This window comes from Ranitomeya variabilis, chromosome 1 (genome assembly GCF_051348905.1).
Source record: "Ranitomeya variabilis isolate aRanVar5 chromosome 1, aRanVar5.hap1, whole genome shotgun sequence".
In the NCBI taxonomy this organism is placed as follows: domain Eukaryota; kingdom Metazoa; phylum Chordata; class Amphibia; order Anura; family Dendrobatidae; genus Ranitomeya; species Ranitomeya variabilis.
This window is the reverse complement of record NC_135232.1, coordinates 1,103,007,989-1,103,029,637: the sequence shown is the minus strand read 5'-3', so window position 1 is coordinate 1,103,029,637 and position 21,649 is coordinate 1,103,007,989. Positions and strand designations below refer to the sequence as shown.

General features: G+C 43.3%; 1 protein-coding gene across 3 annotated transcripts in view; it reads left to right on the top strand.

Moving 5' to 3' along the window:
- The window catches only part of WFS1 (wolframin ER transmembrane glycoprotein), a 37,521-nt gene extending 19,493 nt beyond the window's left edge, over positions 1-18,028 (top strand). For 2 of the 3 annotated variants that reach the window (XM_077280126.1, XM_077280127.1), the window contains exons 6-8: positions 1,581-1,661; positions 10,536-10,681; positions 12,762-14,967. In XM_077280126.1, coding sequence (XP_077136241.1) covers positions 1,581-1,661; positions 10,536-10,681; positions 12,762-14,570 — 2,036 coding nt within the window. In that variant the 3' untranslated portion in view covers positions 14,571-14,967. Of the gene's footprint in view, positions 1-1,580; positions 1,662-10,535; positions 10,682-12,761 lie in introns of all 3 variants that reach the window. The other variant, XM_077280125.1, reaches the window with a different exon arrangement.
- Positions 18,029-21,649: the final 3,621 nt, after the last annotated feature.

Sequence of the window (21,649 nt, the reverse complement as noted above, 5' to 3'; positions counted from 1 at the left end):
TAAATAAGTTTAGACCACCGCGAGGGGGCAAGAAACGAATCAAAACTATTACGGCAGCTTTGGTCTTTGTTGACAGGCTGCAGCGGTGACATTGCAATTGCAGCCAATTACTGAGCACCTTGGGAACACAAACTGCTCAGCCCAGTGATTGGCTGAAGCGGTAACGAGCTCGGTAGGCATTTCACCAAAACCTCGGGCAGCGGTGAGGAGGCAGCGGTGGACCTGGGGAGAGTGAGTGTAGCTGAGTTTTTGTTTTTTCCTTATGTCTGGAAGCCTATGTTGACTGTTGCCAAATTCAGGATTCATAGTGACTTTGCCCTTATCTAGGCCTAGAGCGTCCTGTGACATATGAGGGTGGATGGCGGTGCAGAGAGCCACCGGATACTGTGCCCACATGCAGTATAAGTCTGTATCGTGATGCCCGATTTACCTGGGACACATTCTAGGCCGCTGAGTTGCTAACTTGCTCCCTTGACTGTTTTATTTAAGCATTAGTAGACCAGGAGCGTAAATTGAACCTGTAATGAACGTACTACAATGCTCAGCATTATCACCATTTGAAGACCATATTTCAAACCCACTTAATATATACCTACAAGAAAAGGCACCACACAATAATATTAAAAACAAACTTTATTTAGATAATTGGAAGACTAAAAAGTAGTCATAAAAAAGGCCTAAAATAGGCAGCAGGTAAAATACACTAGATACAGGAAAAAAAGGGGAAGACACCTGGTAAAAAATTATAACAGTTGCTTCGTCCATTCATTAAATGAATATAACAGCTTCCAGCCCTTTTTGTAGTTTACCGTACCCTATGGACATTATTTTTCTTCGTATTCTGGGTTCCTCCAAGGTCTTGTTAGTTTTTAGCTGCTTTTAAACTTTTCATTTTGTGAGTGACCCCTGGACGAAGCAACTCATTGCGAAACGCGCGTCGGGTGTGGTGGACGCCTGGTCATTGCTCAATTGTTTGGTAAATATGCACTGATGTTTAATTGAATAAGATGTGTATATAATTTATTATAGCTCTTTGAACACTTTCGTGTATGTGGCTCCATACGGCACATTAGCCTTTCTATTTGTCCACATACTTTATTTATGACAGTCTTTTATGCAATACTGTATGCAACTATCTCTTTGATTGTATTGCTACCTCACAAATAGTTACCTTATGCCTTGGTGCGTATATGCCAATTTCATACAATGTGAGCATTATATGTACATTTCACACATGTGTTTATATATTGTTATAATTTTTTACCAGGTGTCTTCCCCTTTTTTTCCTGTATCTAGTGTATTTTACCTGCTGCCTATTTTAGGCCTTTTTTATGACTACTTTTTAGTCTTCCAATTATCTAAATAAAGTTTGTTTTTAATATTATTATTGTGTGGTGCCTTTTCTTGTAGGTATATATTTCATGTATGGTGAACCACTGTAGGGTATATTATTGGTGTTAAACCCACTTAATAGTTAGATGTTTTAGATCCGGCGTTCCCAGGTCTAGTAGTAGATGAACGTTGCACTAATTGATTGGCATCCATTACATATGATTTCTCATTTGCTTTTGATCTTGCAGATGGAGAGCAACAGCCTGGACCCATCCCAAAAGCCGCCCAGAAGGAGCGTCGGGTGCTGGAACGCTTGGTTAGCAGTGAATGTGAGTATTGCAGACTTTTTCATTAACTCCTTCACGACGTGTGATAATGTCAGGTGCCTGTGTATCGAGCGGGCTCAGGAGCGGCGCATGCATCATACCTGTGATACATAGCCAGCATTTTCCAGTAACAGCAGTGACCGGAGCTGTGCTCCAATTGCTGCTGTTTAACCATTGACATGCCTCTGTCAATCACTGATTGCAATGCTTTTAATTTAAAGTATAATAAAAGTGTTTTCATCCAGGTATGTATGACTCTGAAATGCTGAGTCCTTAGAGAAATACATACTTTAAAAGCTGCCAGGGACTGAGCTGCACAGGAGACTAGTCGGACTGCGGCTTCCAGGAGGCTTCTCTCCATCCCCCACCCCTTAGGTGACATCTTCCTCTGGTTTGCTAAAATGATGCTTATGGAGGAACTCTGTGATCAAAACCTAATAGGAACGCTTCTAGAAAGCTTGGTTGGAATTAGATCCTCTGCTGAATATCTAGCTCCAATTGGGGAATACCTTTTCGTTTTCTTTTTCTCCAAAAGTTTGGAGGAAAATGGGGGGTGCGTCTTTATAATCCAAATGTAGCTTACCAGGGGGCGCCTGTGGTGGAGCAGGGTCACTGCTGCAGGAGTGGGACGATGCTGCTGGCTCCATGCTGGGATGAGGGGGGTGTTCAGCGGTACAAGGCTGTTGCCGACCCCGGGCTGCCACAAAATGTCAGCAGAGTCCCCACAATTTCAATTGTTTTCCCTGTGATAGACTTCGGGAAAATGGCCGCTGGAGGCAGCACATGCACAGAAAAATCAACATGTATGTATGTGTGTATATGTGTGTGTGGTATCATCGTAATTCTACTTGCCTGAGAAATCATTTTGCCAGGTAATTTTTTTTTCTTTCTCTTTTTAATTGCTCCATTTCACCGCTCAAAAAAAATAAAAATAAAACGTTCCCTCAATTTTTTTCAGTACCTGTTTTAAAATTACTGGTATCATTCAAAACTACAATGTGTCTCGCCAAAGAGAACGAAACCTCATACAACTATGTTTGCGGGAAAATAGTGATGGCGCTGGGAAGGGAAGGAAAAAAAACTGAAGCACAAATCATAGCCAGTCATGAAGGAGTTGGCAATAAAACAAAAATGTGGTGTTCTCTTAAAGCATATGGCGTTTACGGAGGGGGATTTTCCAATCAAGACCCCCTATGTTTTAGTGCTGTGAGTGTTTTTTTTTTTTTTAGGTTTAGTTTTTAAGCTTGATAAATGCATAAATGTGAATAAAAAATATAACGTTAAACACCAGTTAGATCTTCTTATGTTCAGGTGATAATGTGAAATTGTAGTAGAAAAAAAGTCCATCTGGCCAAATATTTGTAGATGTTAATATGAAACAGACAAGTTATTATGACATTAAGCTCATTCGCAACCACAATGATAAACGTTCACCAGTTATCAGAGGAAATAAAAAAAAAACAAAAAAAAAACCCAGGAACAATAAACCTGGAAGTGAACTGTGGCTGTAAGCGTTAGATGCCGTATATACTCGTGTATAAGCCGAGTTTTTTTTGTGCTGAAAATGCCCCCCTCGGCTTGTACACGAGTCATTGTCCCAGAGCAGGGAGTTACAGAGACAGGAGCCAGAGGCTGTGGCTAAAGCCTGTGCCCGCTGCTAAAGATAAATGAATATTCACTGCACTGGCAGTGAATATTCATTTCTATTATAGCTTGTACAGTGACAGCTGCAGCCGCCGGCTTCCAGCACACATCCTACTTACCTTCCCTGCGCGCCCTCGCTGCATCTCGTTCCGTGCCAGCAGCTCTTCCGGCCGAGCGATCACGTGTCCCCCGCTCATTAAGGTAATGAATATTCACCTCTCTCCACGTCCCTAGGCGTGGAGTGAATATGTAGATCAGATTAGACATTTCTGAACACGGCAATGCCAAATGTGTTTATTTTATTTGTAATGGGGAAATGCACGGGGGCCTTCTGCAGACGTTACCCCAGTCACCCATTGGGTGCCCTTGCCACATGATTTTGGGGGGCGCCAATGGATTGCTGAAATGATGCGTTTCCGGCTGGCATGTGTTAAATTGCTTTGTCAAAGATTGACAGCGGGTTTTAACTGGTTAACAGCCGTGGGTGGAACTCTGATCCACCCGTGGTTGTTAAAGGCACATGACAGCTGATTAAATCGGCTGTCCATTCCTTTCCACTTCTCAAAAGTACTAGTTGATTATTGGGACCGAACATCCCTAGGAATGTTAGTTTCCTGACAATAGTATAGTGTAAACAGGCGGCCAATCACCATCTGAACGAGCAAAACTATCATTAGTTAGATGAAATTATTTTTATGCTTGCTTAAATATTATTCTCTGCAGCACATCGTCTGTGTAATCAGGACTTTGCTGCCGAGAACAGTAAGAGTGCGTGCACAGAACGATCTATTACTGACTGTTCTGTGCATATCGGAAGTCTGGTCAGCCTATGTAAATGGGCTTTTAAAGGGACTCTGTTAGCAGGATTTCTCCCCTCAAAACTATTTGTGCACATGCGGCTCTTTCAAAGAGGAGTCCAGCAATAACTTTACATTGCCATTGTGTTCCTCCATTACTGAGAAATCAGCATTTGAATGCATATGCAAATAAGGCTGAAAAACTGTCCACATCTACAAGCGTGAAGAGGTGGCGCTAGGAGAAGAATAGAGCTGGAGTGACGGAGGCTTCAGATATACCATAGCTCTTCAGTCTAATTTGCATATCAATTCAAAAGCTGATTTATCAGTAATGAAGGAACCGACGGGCTATGTAAAGGTATTGCTGGACTTGTCTTTAAAAGAGCTCCATGTGCATATGAAGTTTGGTGGGAGACATGCTGCTGCCAAATTGCCTTTAAATGACGGCCTTCGGCTTCTCTGTAGCTAGTTGGAAGTCATTTAACCGCACGGTCTGGTGCCTTACTTGTCCCTGGGCAAATCAGATATTTCGCAAACTGTAATAATCCGTTGACGAGAAGAATATTGACTCCCAATTTTCAATATATTCATAAATTTCCAGGAGGGGTAACAAAGGAACAGTAACTTTTCTCACAACTTTAAAATGTGTTGTTGATTAGCAAATACTCAAGCTATATAATTATTTTAAACAGACTTGCTTGGAGAACTTCTTTAAAAGAAGTCTGTTCAAAACAAGCACAGACACTCGGTGCACCCTTGGGGAGACCAAACATTTTAGTGCGTCTTCTGACCCTATTTTCCATCTATGTAGACCCTTATCTTACTTGAATGTTGACAGTTATAGTTTTACCGAAGCCAGGGGAAAACTGGGATAGATGTAAATGCCGCCCCCCCCCCAAAAAAACAAACAAACAAACAAAAAAAACCCAATGCATTGAACGGTTTGGCTATGCCAGGGCTACACTACTCATGTTTGGTTTGAACAGTCATTGTGCGCGTACAGACTTTGATTAAACATTGAAACATCCAGCTTGTGGGAATTTGGTTAATTCTGGCCATGGGAACTGCTAAACTTGGAATGTTGGCTCCATAGGTACTGCTAAACTTGGGATGTTGGATCCATAGGTACTGCTAAACCCTGGGATGTTGGCTCCATGGGTTCTACTAAACTTGGGATGTTAGCTCCATGGGTTCTGCTAAACTTGGGATGTTGGCTCCATGGGTTCTACTAAACTTGGGATGTTGGCTCCATGGGTTCTACTAAACTTGGGATGTTGGCTCCATGGGTTCTACTAAACTTGGGATGTTAGCTCCATGGGTTCTACTAAACTTCGGATGTTGGCTCCATGGATACTGTTAATCTTGGATGTTGGCTCCATAGGTACTGCTAAACTTGGGATGTTAGCTCCATAGGTACTGCTAAACTTGGGATGTTAGCTCCATGGGTTCTGCTAAACTTGGGATGTTGGCTCCATGGGTTCTACTAAACTTGGGATGTTAGCTCCATGGGTTCTACTAAACTTGGGATGTTGGCTCCATGGGTTCTACTAAACTTGGGATGTTAGCTCCATGGGTTCTACTAAACTTCGGATGTTGGCTCCATGGATACTGTTAATCTTGGATGTTGGCTCCGTAGGTACTGCTAAACTTGGGATGTTGGATCCATAGGTACTGCTAAACTTGGGATGTTAGCTCCATGGGTTCTACTAAACTTGGGATGTTGGCTCCATGGGTTCTACTAAACTTGGGATGTTAGCTCCATGGGTTCTACTAAACTTCGGATGTTGGCTCCATGGATACTGTTAATCTTGGATGTTGGCTCCATAGGTACTGCTAAACTTGGGATGTTAGCTCCATAGGTACTGCTAAACTTGGGATGTTAGCTCCATGGGTTCTGCTAAACTTGGGATGTTGGCTCCATGGGTTCTACTAAACTTGGGATGTTAGCTCCATGGGTTCTACTAAACTTGGGATGTTGGCTCCATGGGTTCTACTAAACTTGGGATGTTAGCTCCATGGGTTCTACTAAACTTCGGATGTTGGCTCCATGGATACTGTTAATCTTGGATGTTGGCTCCGTAGGTACTGCTAAACTTGGGATGTTGGATCCATAGGTACTGCTAAACTTGGGATGTTAGCTCCATGGGTTCTGCTAAACTTGGGATGTTAGCTCCATGGGTTCTACTAAAGTTGGGATGTTGGCTCCATGGGTTCTACTAAACTTGGGATGTTAGCTCCATGGGTTCTACTAAACTTGGGATGTTGGCTCCATGGGTTCTACTAAACTTGGGATGTTAGCTCCATGGGTTCTACTAAACTTGGGATGTTGGCTCCATGGATACTTTTAATCTTGGATGTTGGCTCCGTAGGTACTGCTAAACTTGGGATGTTGGCTCCATGGGTTCTACTAAACTTGGGATGTTAGCTCCATGGGTTCTGCTAAACGTGGGATGTTAGCTCCATGGGTTCTACTAAACTTGGGATGTTGGATCCAGCGTCGGACTGGAGCACCTTGGGCCCACCAGAGAAAATCATTCTTGGGGCCCACTATGTAGCTACATAGAAATAGATACAAGACCACCAATTGTGCGGTAAAAAGCGCTAATATCAGGGTATAATATAAGGTAATTATGTAGCAAGGGTTGGGGTAGCCCCCTCACAGAATATAATTTAGCCCCCTCCTAAAATATAATGCGGTCCCCTCTCATAGAATATAATGCAACCCCCTCAGGTATGACACAGTCCCCACCATAGAATATAATGCAGCCCCCCTCATATAGTATAATGCAACCCACCACAGAATATAATGTAGTCCCCTGAGAGAATGCAGTTCCGCCACAGAATATAATGCAGCCCCCCCATAGAGTATACTGTAGCCCCCTCATATAGTATGATGTAGCCCCCCCCATAATATAATATAATGTAGTACCCTGAGTATAATGCAGTCCCCCCACAGAATATAATGTAGCCCCCCCCCAGGGCCGTATTTAGAGTTTCTGCTGCCCTAGGCACTTTTAGTGCTGCCTCCCCCTTTGGTGAGTATGACACTATCGGCAGTGACTTTGGCAAGAATCGCTGATGTGAAAGTCGCCTTTTGCAGCAGATCCGGGCGTTTTTCTGCATGTGCCGCGTAACGGATCACTTACAGCAACATTGCATTAGGCCTCATTCATTCCCTATGGGATTTGCGGCACTTGCCGTGATCTGACAAATGTGGTACCATACCTCCCAACTTTTGAAGAAGGGAAGGAGGGATAAAGTTTGTGGCGCGCGTAGTGCGCCGCGGCAAATTTTAGGCCACACCTCTGACCACACCCCTTTCACAACTAGTCACACCCATATCCACGTCCCAACCACAGCCATTTAGCACTGCTGATCACTGTTTTATATACAATAATTATAAACAAAAAAATGGCTACACAGTGCTCCATGCTGTATAATGGCCACACATGATACTCAATACTGTATAAAGGCCACGACACATGATGCTCCATACTGTATAATGGCCACACACAGTTCTCCATACTGTATAATGGCCACACATGATGCTCAATACTGTATAATGGCCACACATGATAGTGTATAATGTCCATTGGCCACACATGATGCTCCATACTGTATAATGTCCATTGGCCACACATGATGCTCCATACTGTATAACGGCCACACACAGTTCTCCATACTGTATAACGGCCACACACAGTTCTCCATACTGTATAATGGCCACACAGTTCTCCATACTGTATAATGGCCACACATGATGCTCAATACTGTATAATGGCCACACATGATGCTCCATACTGTATAATGTCCATTGGCCACACATGATGCTCCATACTGTATAATGATCCCACATGATGCTCAATACTGTATAATGCCCCCCCCCCCTCCTGTATGCATGGCTCATCTCCCTCCCATCACATATGCATGGCTCATATTCCAACCCCCCCCCTGTATGCATGGCTCATTTTCCCCCCCCCCCCCTGTATGCATGGCTCATATTCCCCCCCCCTGTATGCATGGCTCATATTCCCCCCCCCCTGTATGCATGGCTCATATTCCCCCCCCCCTGTATGCATGGCTCATATTCCCCCCCCCCCCCTGTATGCATGGCTCATATTCCCCCCCCCCCTGTATGCATGGCTCATATTCCCCCCCCCTGCATGCATGGCATGGCTCATATCCCCCCCCCTGTATGCATGGCTCATATTCCCCCCCCTGTATGCATGGCTCATATTCCCCCCCCCTGTATGCATGGCTCATATTCCCCCCCCCCTGTATGCATGGCTCATATTTCCCCCCCCCCCTGTATGCATGGCTCATATTCCCCCCCCCCTGTATGCATGGCTCATATTCCCCCCCCCCCTCTATGCATGGCTCATATTCCCCCCCCCCCTGTATGCATGGCTCATATTCCCCCCCCCTGCATGCATGGCATGGCTCATATCCCCCCCCCTGTATGCACGGCTCATATTCCCCCCTGTATGCATGGCTCATATTCCCCCCCTTGAATGCATGGCATGGCTCATATCCCCCCCCCCCGTATGCATGGCTCATATTCCCCCCTGTATGCATGGCTCATATTCTCCCCCCCCCCCCCTGCATGCATGGCTCATATTCCCCCCCCCCCCCCCCCCCCGGATGCATGGCTCATATTCCCCCCCCCTGTATGCATGACTCATATTCCCCCCCCCCCCTGTATGCATGGCTCATATTCCCCCGTATGCATGGCTCATATTCCCCCCCCCCCCTGTATGCATGGCTCATATTCCCCCCCCCCCCCCGTATGCATGGCTCATATTCCCCCCCGTATGCATGGCTCATATTCCCCCCCCCCCCCTGTATGCATGGCTCATATTCCCCCGTATGCATGGCTCATATTCCCCCCCCCCTGTATGCATGGCTCATATTCCCCCCCCCGTACGCATGGCTCATATTCCCCCCCCCCCTGTACGCATGGCTCATATTCCCCCCCCCCCCCCCCCTGTATGCATGGCTCATATTCCCCCCCCTGTATGCATGGCTCATATCCCCCCCGTATGCATGTCTTATCTCTCCACCCCCCCGCTCCCGCTCCTATCTTGCATGGCGCGCCGGCTTAAGTCCTCCTTCATCCCCCCGTCCCTCATACTCACCTGTCCCACACTGCACGGCCGCGCCGACATCCCTCTCGCTCTGTCCCGACTCCCGGCGCAGCACCTTCTTCCTGCCTGAGCGGTCATGTGATACCGCTCATTAAGGTCATGAATATGCACATGTTCATGACCTTAATGAGCGGTACCACGTGACTGCTCATTCAGGACGAGCTGCAGTGCACACGCCGAGACCAGGCATCGCTGGAGCAGGGTGAGTATCGTCTTCAAGGAGGGTGGAGCAGTGGGGGGCCCTGGAGCAGTGGGGGCCCTAGGCAGCTGCTGGCCAGTATGCCAGCAGGTGTCAGTGCCAGGGCCCACCGGAGAATCCTCCGGTTCTCCGGTGGGCCAGTCCGGGCCTGGTTGGATCCATAGGTACTGCTAAACTTGGGATGTTGGCTCCATGGCTTTTACTAAACTTGGGATGTTGGCTCCATGGCTTTTACTAAACTTGGGATGTTAGCTCCATGGCTTTTACTAAACTTGGGATGTTAGCTCCATGGGTTCTGCTAAACTTGGGATGTTAGCTCCATGGGTTCTACTAAACTTGGATTGTTAGCTCCATGGGTTCTACTAAACTTGGGATGTTAGCTCCATGGGTTCTGCTAAACTTAGGATGTTGGCTCTGTAGGTACTGCTAAACTTTGGATGTTGGCTCTATGGGATCTGCTAAACTTGGGATGTTGGCTCTATGGGATCTGCTAAACTTGGGATGTTGGCTCTGTAGGTACTGCTAAACTTGGGATGTTGGCTCTATGGGATCTGCTAAACTTGGGATGTTGGCTCTGTAGGTACTGCTAAACTTGGGATGTTGGCTCTATGGGATCTGCTAAACTTGGGATGTTGGCCCATGGGTACTGCTAAGTGATGAGCGAATATACGCGTTACTCGAGATTTCTTGAGCACGCTCGGGTGTCCTCCGAGTATTTTTTAGTGCTCGGAGATTTCGTTTTCCTTGCAGCATCTGAATGATTTACATCTGTTAGCCAGCTTGATTACATGTGGGGATTTCCTAGCATCAGGCAACCCCCACATGTACTTATGCTGGCTAGTAGCTGTAAATCATTCAGCTGTGGCGATGAAAACTAAATCTCCGAGCACTTACAAATTCTCGGAGGACACCCGAGCGTGCTCGAGAAATCTCGAGTAACGAGTATATTCGCTCATCACTAGTACTGCTGAATCTTCCATCCACCACTATATTAAGAGAATGGGGCTGTTGGAGACAACTGAATTTTTACATTTGCCATGTAATGTATTTGTTGTTTTCCTTTTTTTATTTTATGCTTTTACTTTTTGTGCAGCTAAGAGCTTCATTGCTTTAGATGACTTTGTGGAAATTACAAAAAAATACGCCAAAGGGATCGTACCATCAAACTTGTTCCTCGATGATAATGAAGATGATGAGTTTGCAGGAAAGAGCCCAGAGGAGCTGCCTCTCCGACAAAAGGTAGCGCAGATTTATGTCAACAATGCCCATTCCAATAGCGCGTGTCTCTCGAAATGATATTAATATAATAAATAATTAATAGAGGTTTTAATTGGATGCTATATTATAAAAATATATTAGACTACTCCTTGTTTAGCATGTGGACATCAGCAGCATGTTTAGCATGTGGACATCAGTGTCAATCAATTTGTGTAGAATCCTTTTATAGTGTGTAATCTGTGCATACTCTAATTCGGATAAAAATAATCATGAAGTGAGTGGGAGGAGGTAAGCTGTGATATAATTTATTGTAAATGGTTAATCCTCTGTCATCTGTGTTATTTAACATTTGTAATTCTGTCTGTGAAGATAATGAGACTACTGAAAAGTCCTCTTTACACAATTGGAAGAGTCTTTTGGCCAGTGTGAAAGCTGCAAAATTCCAGTTGTATTGTGTTGGGTTTTTTTTTGTTTTTTTTCTATTTTTTTTTTTTATTGCAATCTGAAAATTTAAAAAATGTGTGTGTATATATATATATAAAAAAAAAAACAACCAAAAAAACAAACATTTAATATAAACCTATTGAATCAATAAGTCATTTTTGGTGACACATTCCTTGTAATTCTTCAGTTATTGAAATAAATGTCAGGAGACAAGTATTCAAAATAGATTGGTGCAGAACCAATCTATTTGTAGAAATTTGCAAGAAATTAGTAATTTATAATCATCCGTATTGAGTAGGGGCAGATGCACTAAAGATTTTAGGTAAGGACAGGATTTAACAATGGATTCAAGACCTATAAGTACGTCATGGGTCGTGTATCTCCCTTTGATGCTGGATCAGCCCTACCATGTGTAGCACAGGCGATCGGATGATCACAGCTATTGAAGCAAGTAAAGAAGAAAAAAAAGATTTAAAAAAACACACAACAGGTCATGTCACCCTTCCTTTTGCCCCATTCAAACAATAATAATAAAAAATACACGTTTGGTATCTCTGCGTTCAGAAACGCCCAGTCTGTTCAAATAGAAAAAAAAACAAAACACAGTAACATTGCAACAGCAGGCGATCAAACCATCATATCTACCCCAAACTGGTAGCAATAAAAAAGTCCGCTCGGCGTGCAAAAAATAAGTCATCGCCCAGCCCCAGATCCCGGAAAATGGCAATTATTATTATTATTATTATTATTATTATTTAGTTTTGGAATTTTTTTTTTCACCACTTAAATAAAAAACCTATACATGTTTGGTATCTGCGTACTCGTAATGACCTAGAGAATCATAATGGTAGGTCAGTTGTAGCATTTAGTAGTAAAAATAAATAAATTAAAAAAAAAAATAAAATAAATGGATTTGCAATTTTTTTGCTATTTCATCGCACTTGGATTTTTTTTTCTTATTCTCCAGTACATAATATGGTAAAATCAGTAATGTCATTCAAAAGTATAACTAGTTCCGTAAAAGATAAGCCCACACATGGCTATATTTACAGAAAATGAAAGAGTTATGGCTCTGGGAAGAAGGGGAGCAAAAAACGAAAACGCAAAAGAAAATAAAAATAAAAAAATCCCAAGTTCGTGAAGGGGTTAAAAGGGTTGTCGACACACTTGGATAATCCTTTCTCAATTACTATATTCTCCCTAATAAAAACAGCCTGTACTCCTCTTCCGTGCTCTTCAAGTGATGCTGGCGCTACATGACTTTCACATGAGGCTTGCAGCCAATCCACATCGGCTAATGGTCAACTTTACACTCTCGCGTCCGTTGGACAAAACTGGAATCTGGAGGAAGTCAGAACGGCTGCTGCTCTCACTTTCTCCAGATATCATTTTTGTCCGAGCAGTTAGCCTTTGTGACTTCCTCCAGATGTCCATTTTGTTCGATGAAAGTGAGAGTGTATGGTCAATAGTGGCCGCTGAGTGACTGTAACGGCTTTGGAAGTAAATACAGGCTGTTTTTTTTTTGTTGTTCTTTTTTTACATAGGGGAGGAATGTAGCAGTTGAAGTTGTCTGAGTAGTGTATTTCCTAAGTTTTGAAGGATTCATGATCTAATTTATCCTAATTTAATGTCTTTCACCATTTATCTCTTTTCCTAGATTGTGAAGTATCCACTACATGTCATCATGGAGCTTAAAGAATACCTGATAGACGTGGCCTCCAAGGCTGGGATGCATTGGCTGTCCACCATTGTACCTACACATCACATCAATGCACTCATCTTTTTCTTCATCATCAGTAACCTCACCATAGACTTTTTTGCCGCCTTCATCCCTCTAGTCATCTTCTACTTATCCTTTATTTCTATGGTTATTTGCACACTCAAGGTTTTCCAGGACAGCAAAGCCTGGGAGAACTTTCGAGCCCTGACGGATCTTCTACTTCGTTTCGAGCCGAATCTGGACGTTGAGCAAGCCGAAGTGAACTTTGGTTGGAACCACCTTGAACCCTATTTATATTTCTTGATATCTGTATTTTTTGTCATCTTCTCATTTCCCATATCTGACCGACACTGGATTCCTTGCTCCGAGCTGGCTATCATATCCATCTTCTTTACAATTACCAGCTACTTGAGTTTGAGCACGAGTGCAGAACCTTATACTCGGAGGGCTTTACTAACTGAAATTGCAGCCGGAGCGCTCACCTTCGTAGGCGTGTTGCCCAATTCTGTACCCTATATTGGTTTACTTAGCAAAACCTTCTTTGCTGTGCCAGTAGGGCACTTTATTGTATTCCACATAAGTATCCCTTGCATTTTCTTCATCTACTTATTTTACCTCTTCTTTAGGATGGCTCAGTTGAGGAATTTTAAGGGTGTATATTGCTATCTTGTCCCCTACATGGTTTGCTTCATGTGGTGTGAGCTTTCGGTTGTGATTCTTCGGGAATCTACCGCCATTGGTCTTATCCGTGCATCCATTGGCTACTTTTTCTTTCTCTTTGCTCTTCCCATTCTCCTAGTAGGCATTGCTGTCATATGTGTTGTCCATTTTTTTAAGTGGTTTTTGACTTTAGAATTGACTAAGATTGTGGTAACCCTCGTATTGTGCACCATTCCAATAGGTCTTCGTTGGTGGTCAAAAGCCAGCTACTCGGCAGTCGACATGTTTAAATCTCTTACAAAAAGCTCCATTGTCAAGCTTATATTGGTGTGGATCACCGCCATCTTCATGTTTTGTTGGGTATATGTCTACCGTTCAGAAGGGATGAAGGTGTACAACTCTACGCTGACCTGGCAGCAGTATAGCTTTTTGTGTGGTCCTAGGGCATGGAAAGAGACCAACATGGCAAGGACCCAAATTTTGTGCAGCCACTTGGAAGGTCACAGGGTGACATGGACAGGGAGATTCAAATACGTCCGCGTCACGGAAATCGACAACAGTGCCGAATCTGCCGTAAACATGCTTCCTCTTTATGTTGGGGACTGGATGAGATGTTTGTACGGAGAAGCCTACCCACTCTGTGATCCGCAGAATGTCACCATGGAAGAAGAAGAACTTTGCCGACTCAAGTTCTTGTCCAAATATGCGTGCCATATGAAGAAATTCGATCGGTACAAATTTGAAATTTCGGTTGGTATGCCATTAAACAATAAAAATGGGAACCGAACCCTTGAAGAAGACGATGTTACAAAAGATATTGTTCTAAAAGCGAGCAACGAGTTCAAAACAGTGTTGTTGAGCTTACGGCAAGGGAGTATCATAGAATTTAGCACCATCCTCGAGGGACGTCTAGGGAGCAAGTGGCCAGTATTCGAGCTGAAGGCCATCGGCTGCCTCAATTGTCTTGCTAAACTGACTCCCTCCTCCAGACATGTGAAGATCGAGCACGACTGGAGGCTCAGTGTCCACATTGCCGTAAAATTTGCCTTTGATTTTTTCTTTGCCCCTTTCCTCTCTGCTGTGTGAGAATGTCACTAGTGTCCTGGTGACCTCCAAAAACCAAAGAGAGCTCCTCTAGTAGCTGCCACTTCTGCACTTTGCCTAATGCCTTCACTAAGAGTGCTGTAAAAAAAAAAAAAGTGTAGGGAAAAATCTGCGGTATTACACTGGCTACCACTTTAAGGTCTTTTATCAGTCTTCACTTGCTGTTTGCACTTATTGATGACACATGCAAAGCTTTGGTTTAACATCGGTTTGGTATTTTTGTTCTGTGACTCCTTTTTTACTTTCCTCATGTTATAGGTTGGGCGAAGTATTGACATTTATTCAGCAAATTTAACACCGCATTTAATCTGCTCCCAAAAAGTGAAATATTCTATTCAGTGTAAATAAATAAATGAAAATAACTTTTGCTACTTGAAAACTGTCCATAAGCTGATCCTGTATTATCTGTGTTTAGTATAGACGGCAGGTTATCTCCATGGTCTATGCGCTATACTGAAGGTCTACTTGGATCATTAGCACTTTTAGCATTAGTAACATTTTGTGGGGTGTTTTTTTGTGTGCAAATGTCGAATCTTTGGGGATTTTTATTTTTTTTTGTTCATGTGCACAACCCCATAGAATAACATGGGGAGGAGTCAAAACCATGGATAGCACTCTCTTGATTTTTACAGTCGTGTTTACGAGCCCTTATTCATGGGCTGTGTCTGGTGTGGCAGCACATATGTTTTTCATGTTAAAGGGTTGCTCTCTTTAATCTTTAAGTAGCAGACCACTCCTCTGCCTTCTGGTGTGCTGGGGGCTGTGTGCCCCTGAAGATTGACATTTCAAGCAGGAGCCAGCTGTGCTCTCCCTTCATACTTGTTACAAGCAGAAGCCACATTGCCTCTGCAACATTGGAATAGCGCAGCAATCTGGCCGGCTTCAGCGTCGCCTAGAAGATTAGCTGCCTTTGATACAGTACAAAGATGACTGGAAATCTAGATAAGGAGCAGTACAAAATACTTAAAATCCTTGTATTTGTAAAAACAAGCAACTTGGCAATTTGTGTCTTATTAAAAATAATCTCATTTTTCAAGCTCTTTGCAATTTTAGCAAATTTATCATGTGGTGATAACCCCCATTAATGGGGCTGGTCTATAGTATTGGACCATGGCCCGTGAACAAAAGCGGTGCTGCTCACCAATTTGAGTCAGCAGTTAGGTCCAGTCCTCCTGGTCACAATCTTGTGGCTAGGGCTAGTTCTGCTGATCGGTGGTGGTCCCAGCAGTGGAAACAAACACAATTTTAACAATTATCACCCATATTGAAAGGTGCATTTATGCAGGCTGATTAGTGCACAGGTTGATGAACAGTGATGAGGACAGAATGATCGCTAATGCAGTCGCCATGCAATACCGGTTCCCATGAACAAAGATTATCTGCTCTTCTAAATGTGCCTCCACACTGTATTGCTTGTAAGTTAGTATGTGTATGTTCATGTGTTTAATACTCACCAGTAGTGATAAGTGGACATGATCGGATGAGGTGTTATCTGAGCATTTTCGGGTGCTAATCGAGTGTCTTCAACAAGCTCGAAAAATATGTTCGAGTCCCCCGTGGCTGCATGTCTCGCGGCTGTTTGACAGCCTCAACACATGCAGGGATTGACTGTTTGGCAGCTGCGAGACATGCACCCGCGAGAAGTCGAGCACATTTTTGGAGCACGCCGAAGATGCTCGGTTACCAAAAAAAGATTATTGAAAAATGAGATCCATAAAGAGATCTGGCAACAGTATTACAAAGATGCAGAATTATTAATTTACCAGGTATAGACAGGGTGGATCGTCGCAGTGATTAGCCTTCATTTTACCGTGCACGCTGCTACAGTGTTATAGATCAAAATTCGTTAACTGCTATCATTACATGTACAGATATAAGTAACCTTGTCTTAGAAGTGCTGTCACGATTACATATTGTGTATTAAAGGGAATCTGTCAGTAGGTTTTTGTTATTTAACCTGAAAGCAGCATAATGTAGAGGAAGAGACTAATTCCAGGGATATATCACTTACTGAGCTGTGTGGTGGTGCAGTTTCAATACAATTGATGTCTTATCAGGAGGAGATTATCATTGTCTGACAAGCTCTCACGTGCAGGCCGGTCCGGCTCATCTGTGTAACCCCACCCACATCACTGATTGGCAGTTGGCACAGGAAGCTGCCAATCTGTGGTGTGGGCGGGGTTATACACAGCTCCACATTCTGAGCACTGCTACATCTACATAAGAGAAGACAGGGATTCTATATAAAAAAAAAATACACCATTCAGTCTAGTAAGCAATACATAGCTGGACTCCAGCTCTCTGCCCCTACATCATGCTGCTCTCATATTACATAGCAAAAACCTGCTGCCAGATTCCCTTTTAAGCACAGTGTGAATAATAAGATATATTTATTAATCAGTTTTTTTTTCACATCTCTTAATGCAAAATCTGATTATTAATGCTCTGGGAAGCATACTCATTGCTAGAGATGATCTACAAAATGACAACCAAAGCATTTACAGAAAAAAAGGAAAGTATCCGAACTTCTCATTTAGCCCTTCATGCAGGTTATGCAGAGCTGCGGGACAATAAGATTTGGCACTTGCTTCATGCTTATCTGATCACCTACTGCTTTGGTATAATCCGAGCTTTCTCTAAAAGAATACTTGAAGCAACATTTTGAGGAGTGTTATTTAATTCCTATGAGTCATCAAAGGAGCCATATAATTTAGATACAAAGCACAGTGGGTGCTTAGTGTGGCCTGTAGGACAGTGGTGTAGTATAGGTAGGTGGGCACTCTCGCACTTTATCTTTGAGTGGTGCGGCAAGTGCTGGGCTGGTGACCTCAATAAGCTGGGGCTGCTTTGATATATTGGTTGGTGTTCTTGTGCCTAAGGTTACTACGTAGAGTGCAGCAGTCACCATGATTTTGTCATCAGCTGCTGCGCTCTTCATAAGCAGCAACAGTCGACAAAGCTTAGACTGATCTGAAGTGAGCTTTTGTCATCATTTGTGTAGTTAAATAGTTGCATAAGAAAGAAATACAAATGTAAAAATTTTTTTTTTTTTAAGTTTGTTGTACTTTGTCTATTTTTTTTTTTATTTTATTTTTTTTTCCATTATTCTTCAGTACATGTGCGTTGGGGAAAAGGGGTTTAATAGAAGATTTGTGGCAGGAACTCGGGGAACAGACCATTGGTTACTGAACGTAAATTATTTGTCTTGACCTGAGCATTGGCAAACCATGCTGTGCCACTGATGCCGGATGAAGCCTGAAGATTATGACGTATCAGCTGCCTCTACCCTACTGTCCTTTGTGTATAGTTCATCCTTACACAGCTGTATGGACACATGCGCCACTATCGGTGTCATTGTATATAGGCTCCATTAGAATCAGACTTCAGTGAATTCCCAGAAAATGATGCCTTATATTGTAAAATAAAGTTTGTCAATCTTCCTGCCTTAGTCTCATTGTTTTCTTTTCTTCATACTACTGTTACTTTTCTATCTTGCCAGAAATAATAACTGTAAGGGTGCTTTCACGTTGCGTTCCAGCCCCGTCAGGACGTACGTCTGAACCCCCTTCAACACTGGATTCGAAAGTATGCGCCAACGGGTCGTAGACTATATAATGGTACCGGCAGAACGCACGTCAGAGTGTCCGCCTCCAGTAGGCGTGCATTCTCGAAAATGATTAATGGCAGAGCGCATGTTTGCTCCTTCAGCAGATATGTCCGAATACTGTTTTTCGGGGGATTCGGACATGAGCCCCGGTGGGGCCATTCAAACGAGTGCCTAAATGCAATGTAAAAGAAGTCTAAGAGCACGCTGTTAATCATGTCCTTCAATACTATTTCACTGTTCTTCTGCCATGCTTGGGGTATGTGCCCATGACGTGGGTGTACTGCATCGTTTTTGAAGCAGAAGACGTTTCAGGAAACCTCTGGTGTTGGTCTTTTGTGACGTCTCTTTGGCTGTCTTTGCGAGCGACCTTTTTTCCTGAATTCTGTATATAACCTATTAACCCTCAAAAATATTAGATAATAAAAAAAATTATTTTTTAACAGCCTTTAAAAAAAAAAATAAAAAAAAATCAACAACTGCCCAAACTAGATCAATGCGTTTCGCTTGAGCTTCATCAGGGGGCTGAGCTCTATATAAATCATAGTGGAGTCTTCAGAGCAAAGGTTGCTAGCAGAATGGACCGGTCACTTCATTCAGCTGCATTATGGCTTTCAAAGACTGAAGGAAGGAACATGTGCACAACAAGTGGTAATGACATTCCCTTGCATTATTTTAGTGCTTTGTTAGGCAGATTCCAGGTGTAATTTAACTGAAAAAGATGTGTGCACAATATATACTGAGACATCAGATTTTGTGATATTTTTTTTTTTCTTACGTATGCTCAAAAAGTTTTGAGTTTCATCAGACTTTGGTCAGTATAAATGGACCCTATGTTGGAGTTTGCACACACATGACAGGTTGCCTGATAAACATATAGACTTGAAGTGTTGAGTTTGAGCTCAGACTCGGATCAAGATCGGATATGAGTTTGTGCAGTTCATTGTGTCTGCAAAAATACACTGGCGTGTGAATGCTTCAGTGTATACTTACAGAATTACAGGTTCTGTCTGTGAAAAACATAAATAGAATGTGTAAATGAAAATCTGACGTCTGAATGAATCCCTGAACAAATGGATGGGTAGTGGTATATATAGAGTGCCTTGCGAAAGTATTCGGTTCCCTGGAACTTTTCAGCCTTTTCCCACATCTCATTTTAATGTATAAATATATGAGGGGACAGTACAAAGACCTTTCTGATGATCTTTTTAATCATAGGCCTGAGACAGGGACAAGGGGGCATACTCTACGTCTGGAGGAAAGAAGGTTTAAGCATAATAACAGATGCGTATTCTTTACTGTAAGAGCAGTGAGACTATGGAACTCTCTGCCGTATGATGTTGTAATGAGTGATTCATTACTTAAATTTAAGAGGGGACTGGATACCTTTCTGGAAAAGTATAATGTTACAGGGTATATACACTCGATGCCTTGATATGGCGTTGATCCAGGGAACTAGTCTGATTGCCGTATGTGGAGTCGGGAAGGAATTTTTTTTCCCCAGTGTGGAGCTTACTCTGCCACATGGTTTTTTTTTTTTGCCTTGCTCTGGATCAACATGTTAGGGCATGTTAGGTTAGGCTATGTGTTGAACTAGATGGACTTAAAGTCTTCCTTCAACCTTAGTATGTTAGATATCATGCTTCAAACATGAAGAAATACATGCAGCCGCACGCTCTGGTCCCGAGTGCCGGTGGCAGTGCTGGGTATTGATGCGAGAGACTCATGCGTGTTTCTCGCATCACACTTGCAAGTGTGACCCCGGCCTGACTTCCACTACTTGTCCTGTCATCACTTTTTAGATTCTGTGGATTGTTTGCTATTCAAGATCTGAAAATCTAGCCATGTGCCGTGTATGATGGGCCACCCCAGCTCCCATGTTTTTGGCTGGCAGCAGGCCAGGGTCATAGGAGTTCTGGTGAATCCAAGCTTCTTTAGTACCCTGTACTTCACCATCATGCTAAACTCTATGCAGTAGTGATGAGCGAACGTGCTTAGGTGCTAACCGAGTGTCTTCAGCGTGCTCGAAAAATATATTCAAGTCCCCGCACCTGCATGTCTCGTGGTTGTTCGACAGCCTCAACACATGTAGGAAATGTCTAACAAACAGGAAATCTCTGCATATGTTGCAGCTGTCTAACAGCTAAGAGACATGCAGGCACGGGTACTCAAACATATTTTTCAATCATGTCGAAGACACTCGGTTAATACACAACCATGCTCGAAAACAACCTTATCCAAGCACATTCGCTCATCCCTACTGTGCATCTATGCTCCACTGTAAGCTCTGCTGGCGGTGATCCCTTCATCACCATAGGCTTCATGGCCATAGTGGAGGGAGCAGAGCGATTCACCATAACCGGCTGAGCATGTTCCAAGTCAACAACGGGAATATTCCTCTGGTAACATCTGAATAATAGAAAAATACTAACACTGATCATGGATAGATAGACAAATATCAATGCTCATGGTTTGGCGTTCAGTCATCTGTAATTTCCTTGGTCAAACAAGCCATTGAGGAAAAAAATGCTTGCTAAGCATTTTCTCTTTCTGCCAAATTCCCTTATGAAAGTTTTTTTTTTTTTTTTTCTATCAGCCACAATAAGTCCTTCTGCTTACTCCTATTTAGGATAATATCCCATTATGGCTTCCCAACAGCTGCTTGCCAGGAATTAGAGGACTTGCATCCAAAGAGGACAACCCCTTTATTGCTTAACGTGTCTTAGAAACCTTATCTCCATTTTACAGCCAGTTCAGTTTTTGCATATACAGGATTAAGTCTTGGAACTGTCCATTATTGGGAATGCACCTGGATCTGTTCATCGCAGGTGATGAGGGTCTCTGCTATGCGCTAGTTAGTGAGTGTTCTCATTACGAGCGTATGTAACTCAAGTCCACCTAACGTGCAGGCTACATGGCGACGTGTCATGCTACACTGAAATCGCACACTTGCATTTCGACATCACATCAAATTATTTCCTATGGTGCCACATTGCTACCTGAGTCTGCAAAACAGTCGCAAATGTGTTGGACGTACTATAATAAGTCACACACAATCCAGATTTCGATGCAAGTCATATGCGACCACTCTATTTTGACAGCAAAATCTGAGGTCTAAAAGAGTCTCGCAACAGCAAATAGCAAGTTGCACAGATCGTTTTAATTGCTTGACTTGTCTGAGAATGGTGCAACATGTAGCTTATGCAGTGGTGTGAAGCTCAAGGGCCCCAATGGAAAATTTCCAATAGAGCCCCCAAGTATCAAATGTCTTTAATAGCACTGGTGGTCTCATATGAGCCAAAGTGATCTTTTATCCATTCGCTAGGCTCCTGTCCTGCCTGCTGCGCAACCCCAGACTGCACCTTGTAGCATATGTCCGTGCCGAAAGTAATGGTCCGGCTCACTTGCGACTGATTCACCACTATGGATGTCCACTTCCGCGTTGGGGTAACCACCG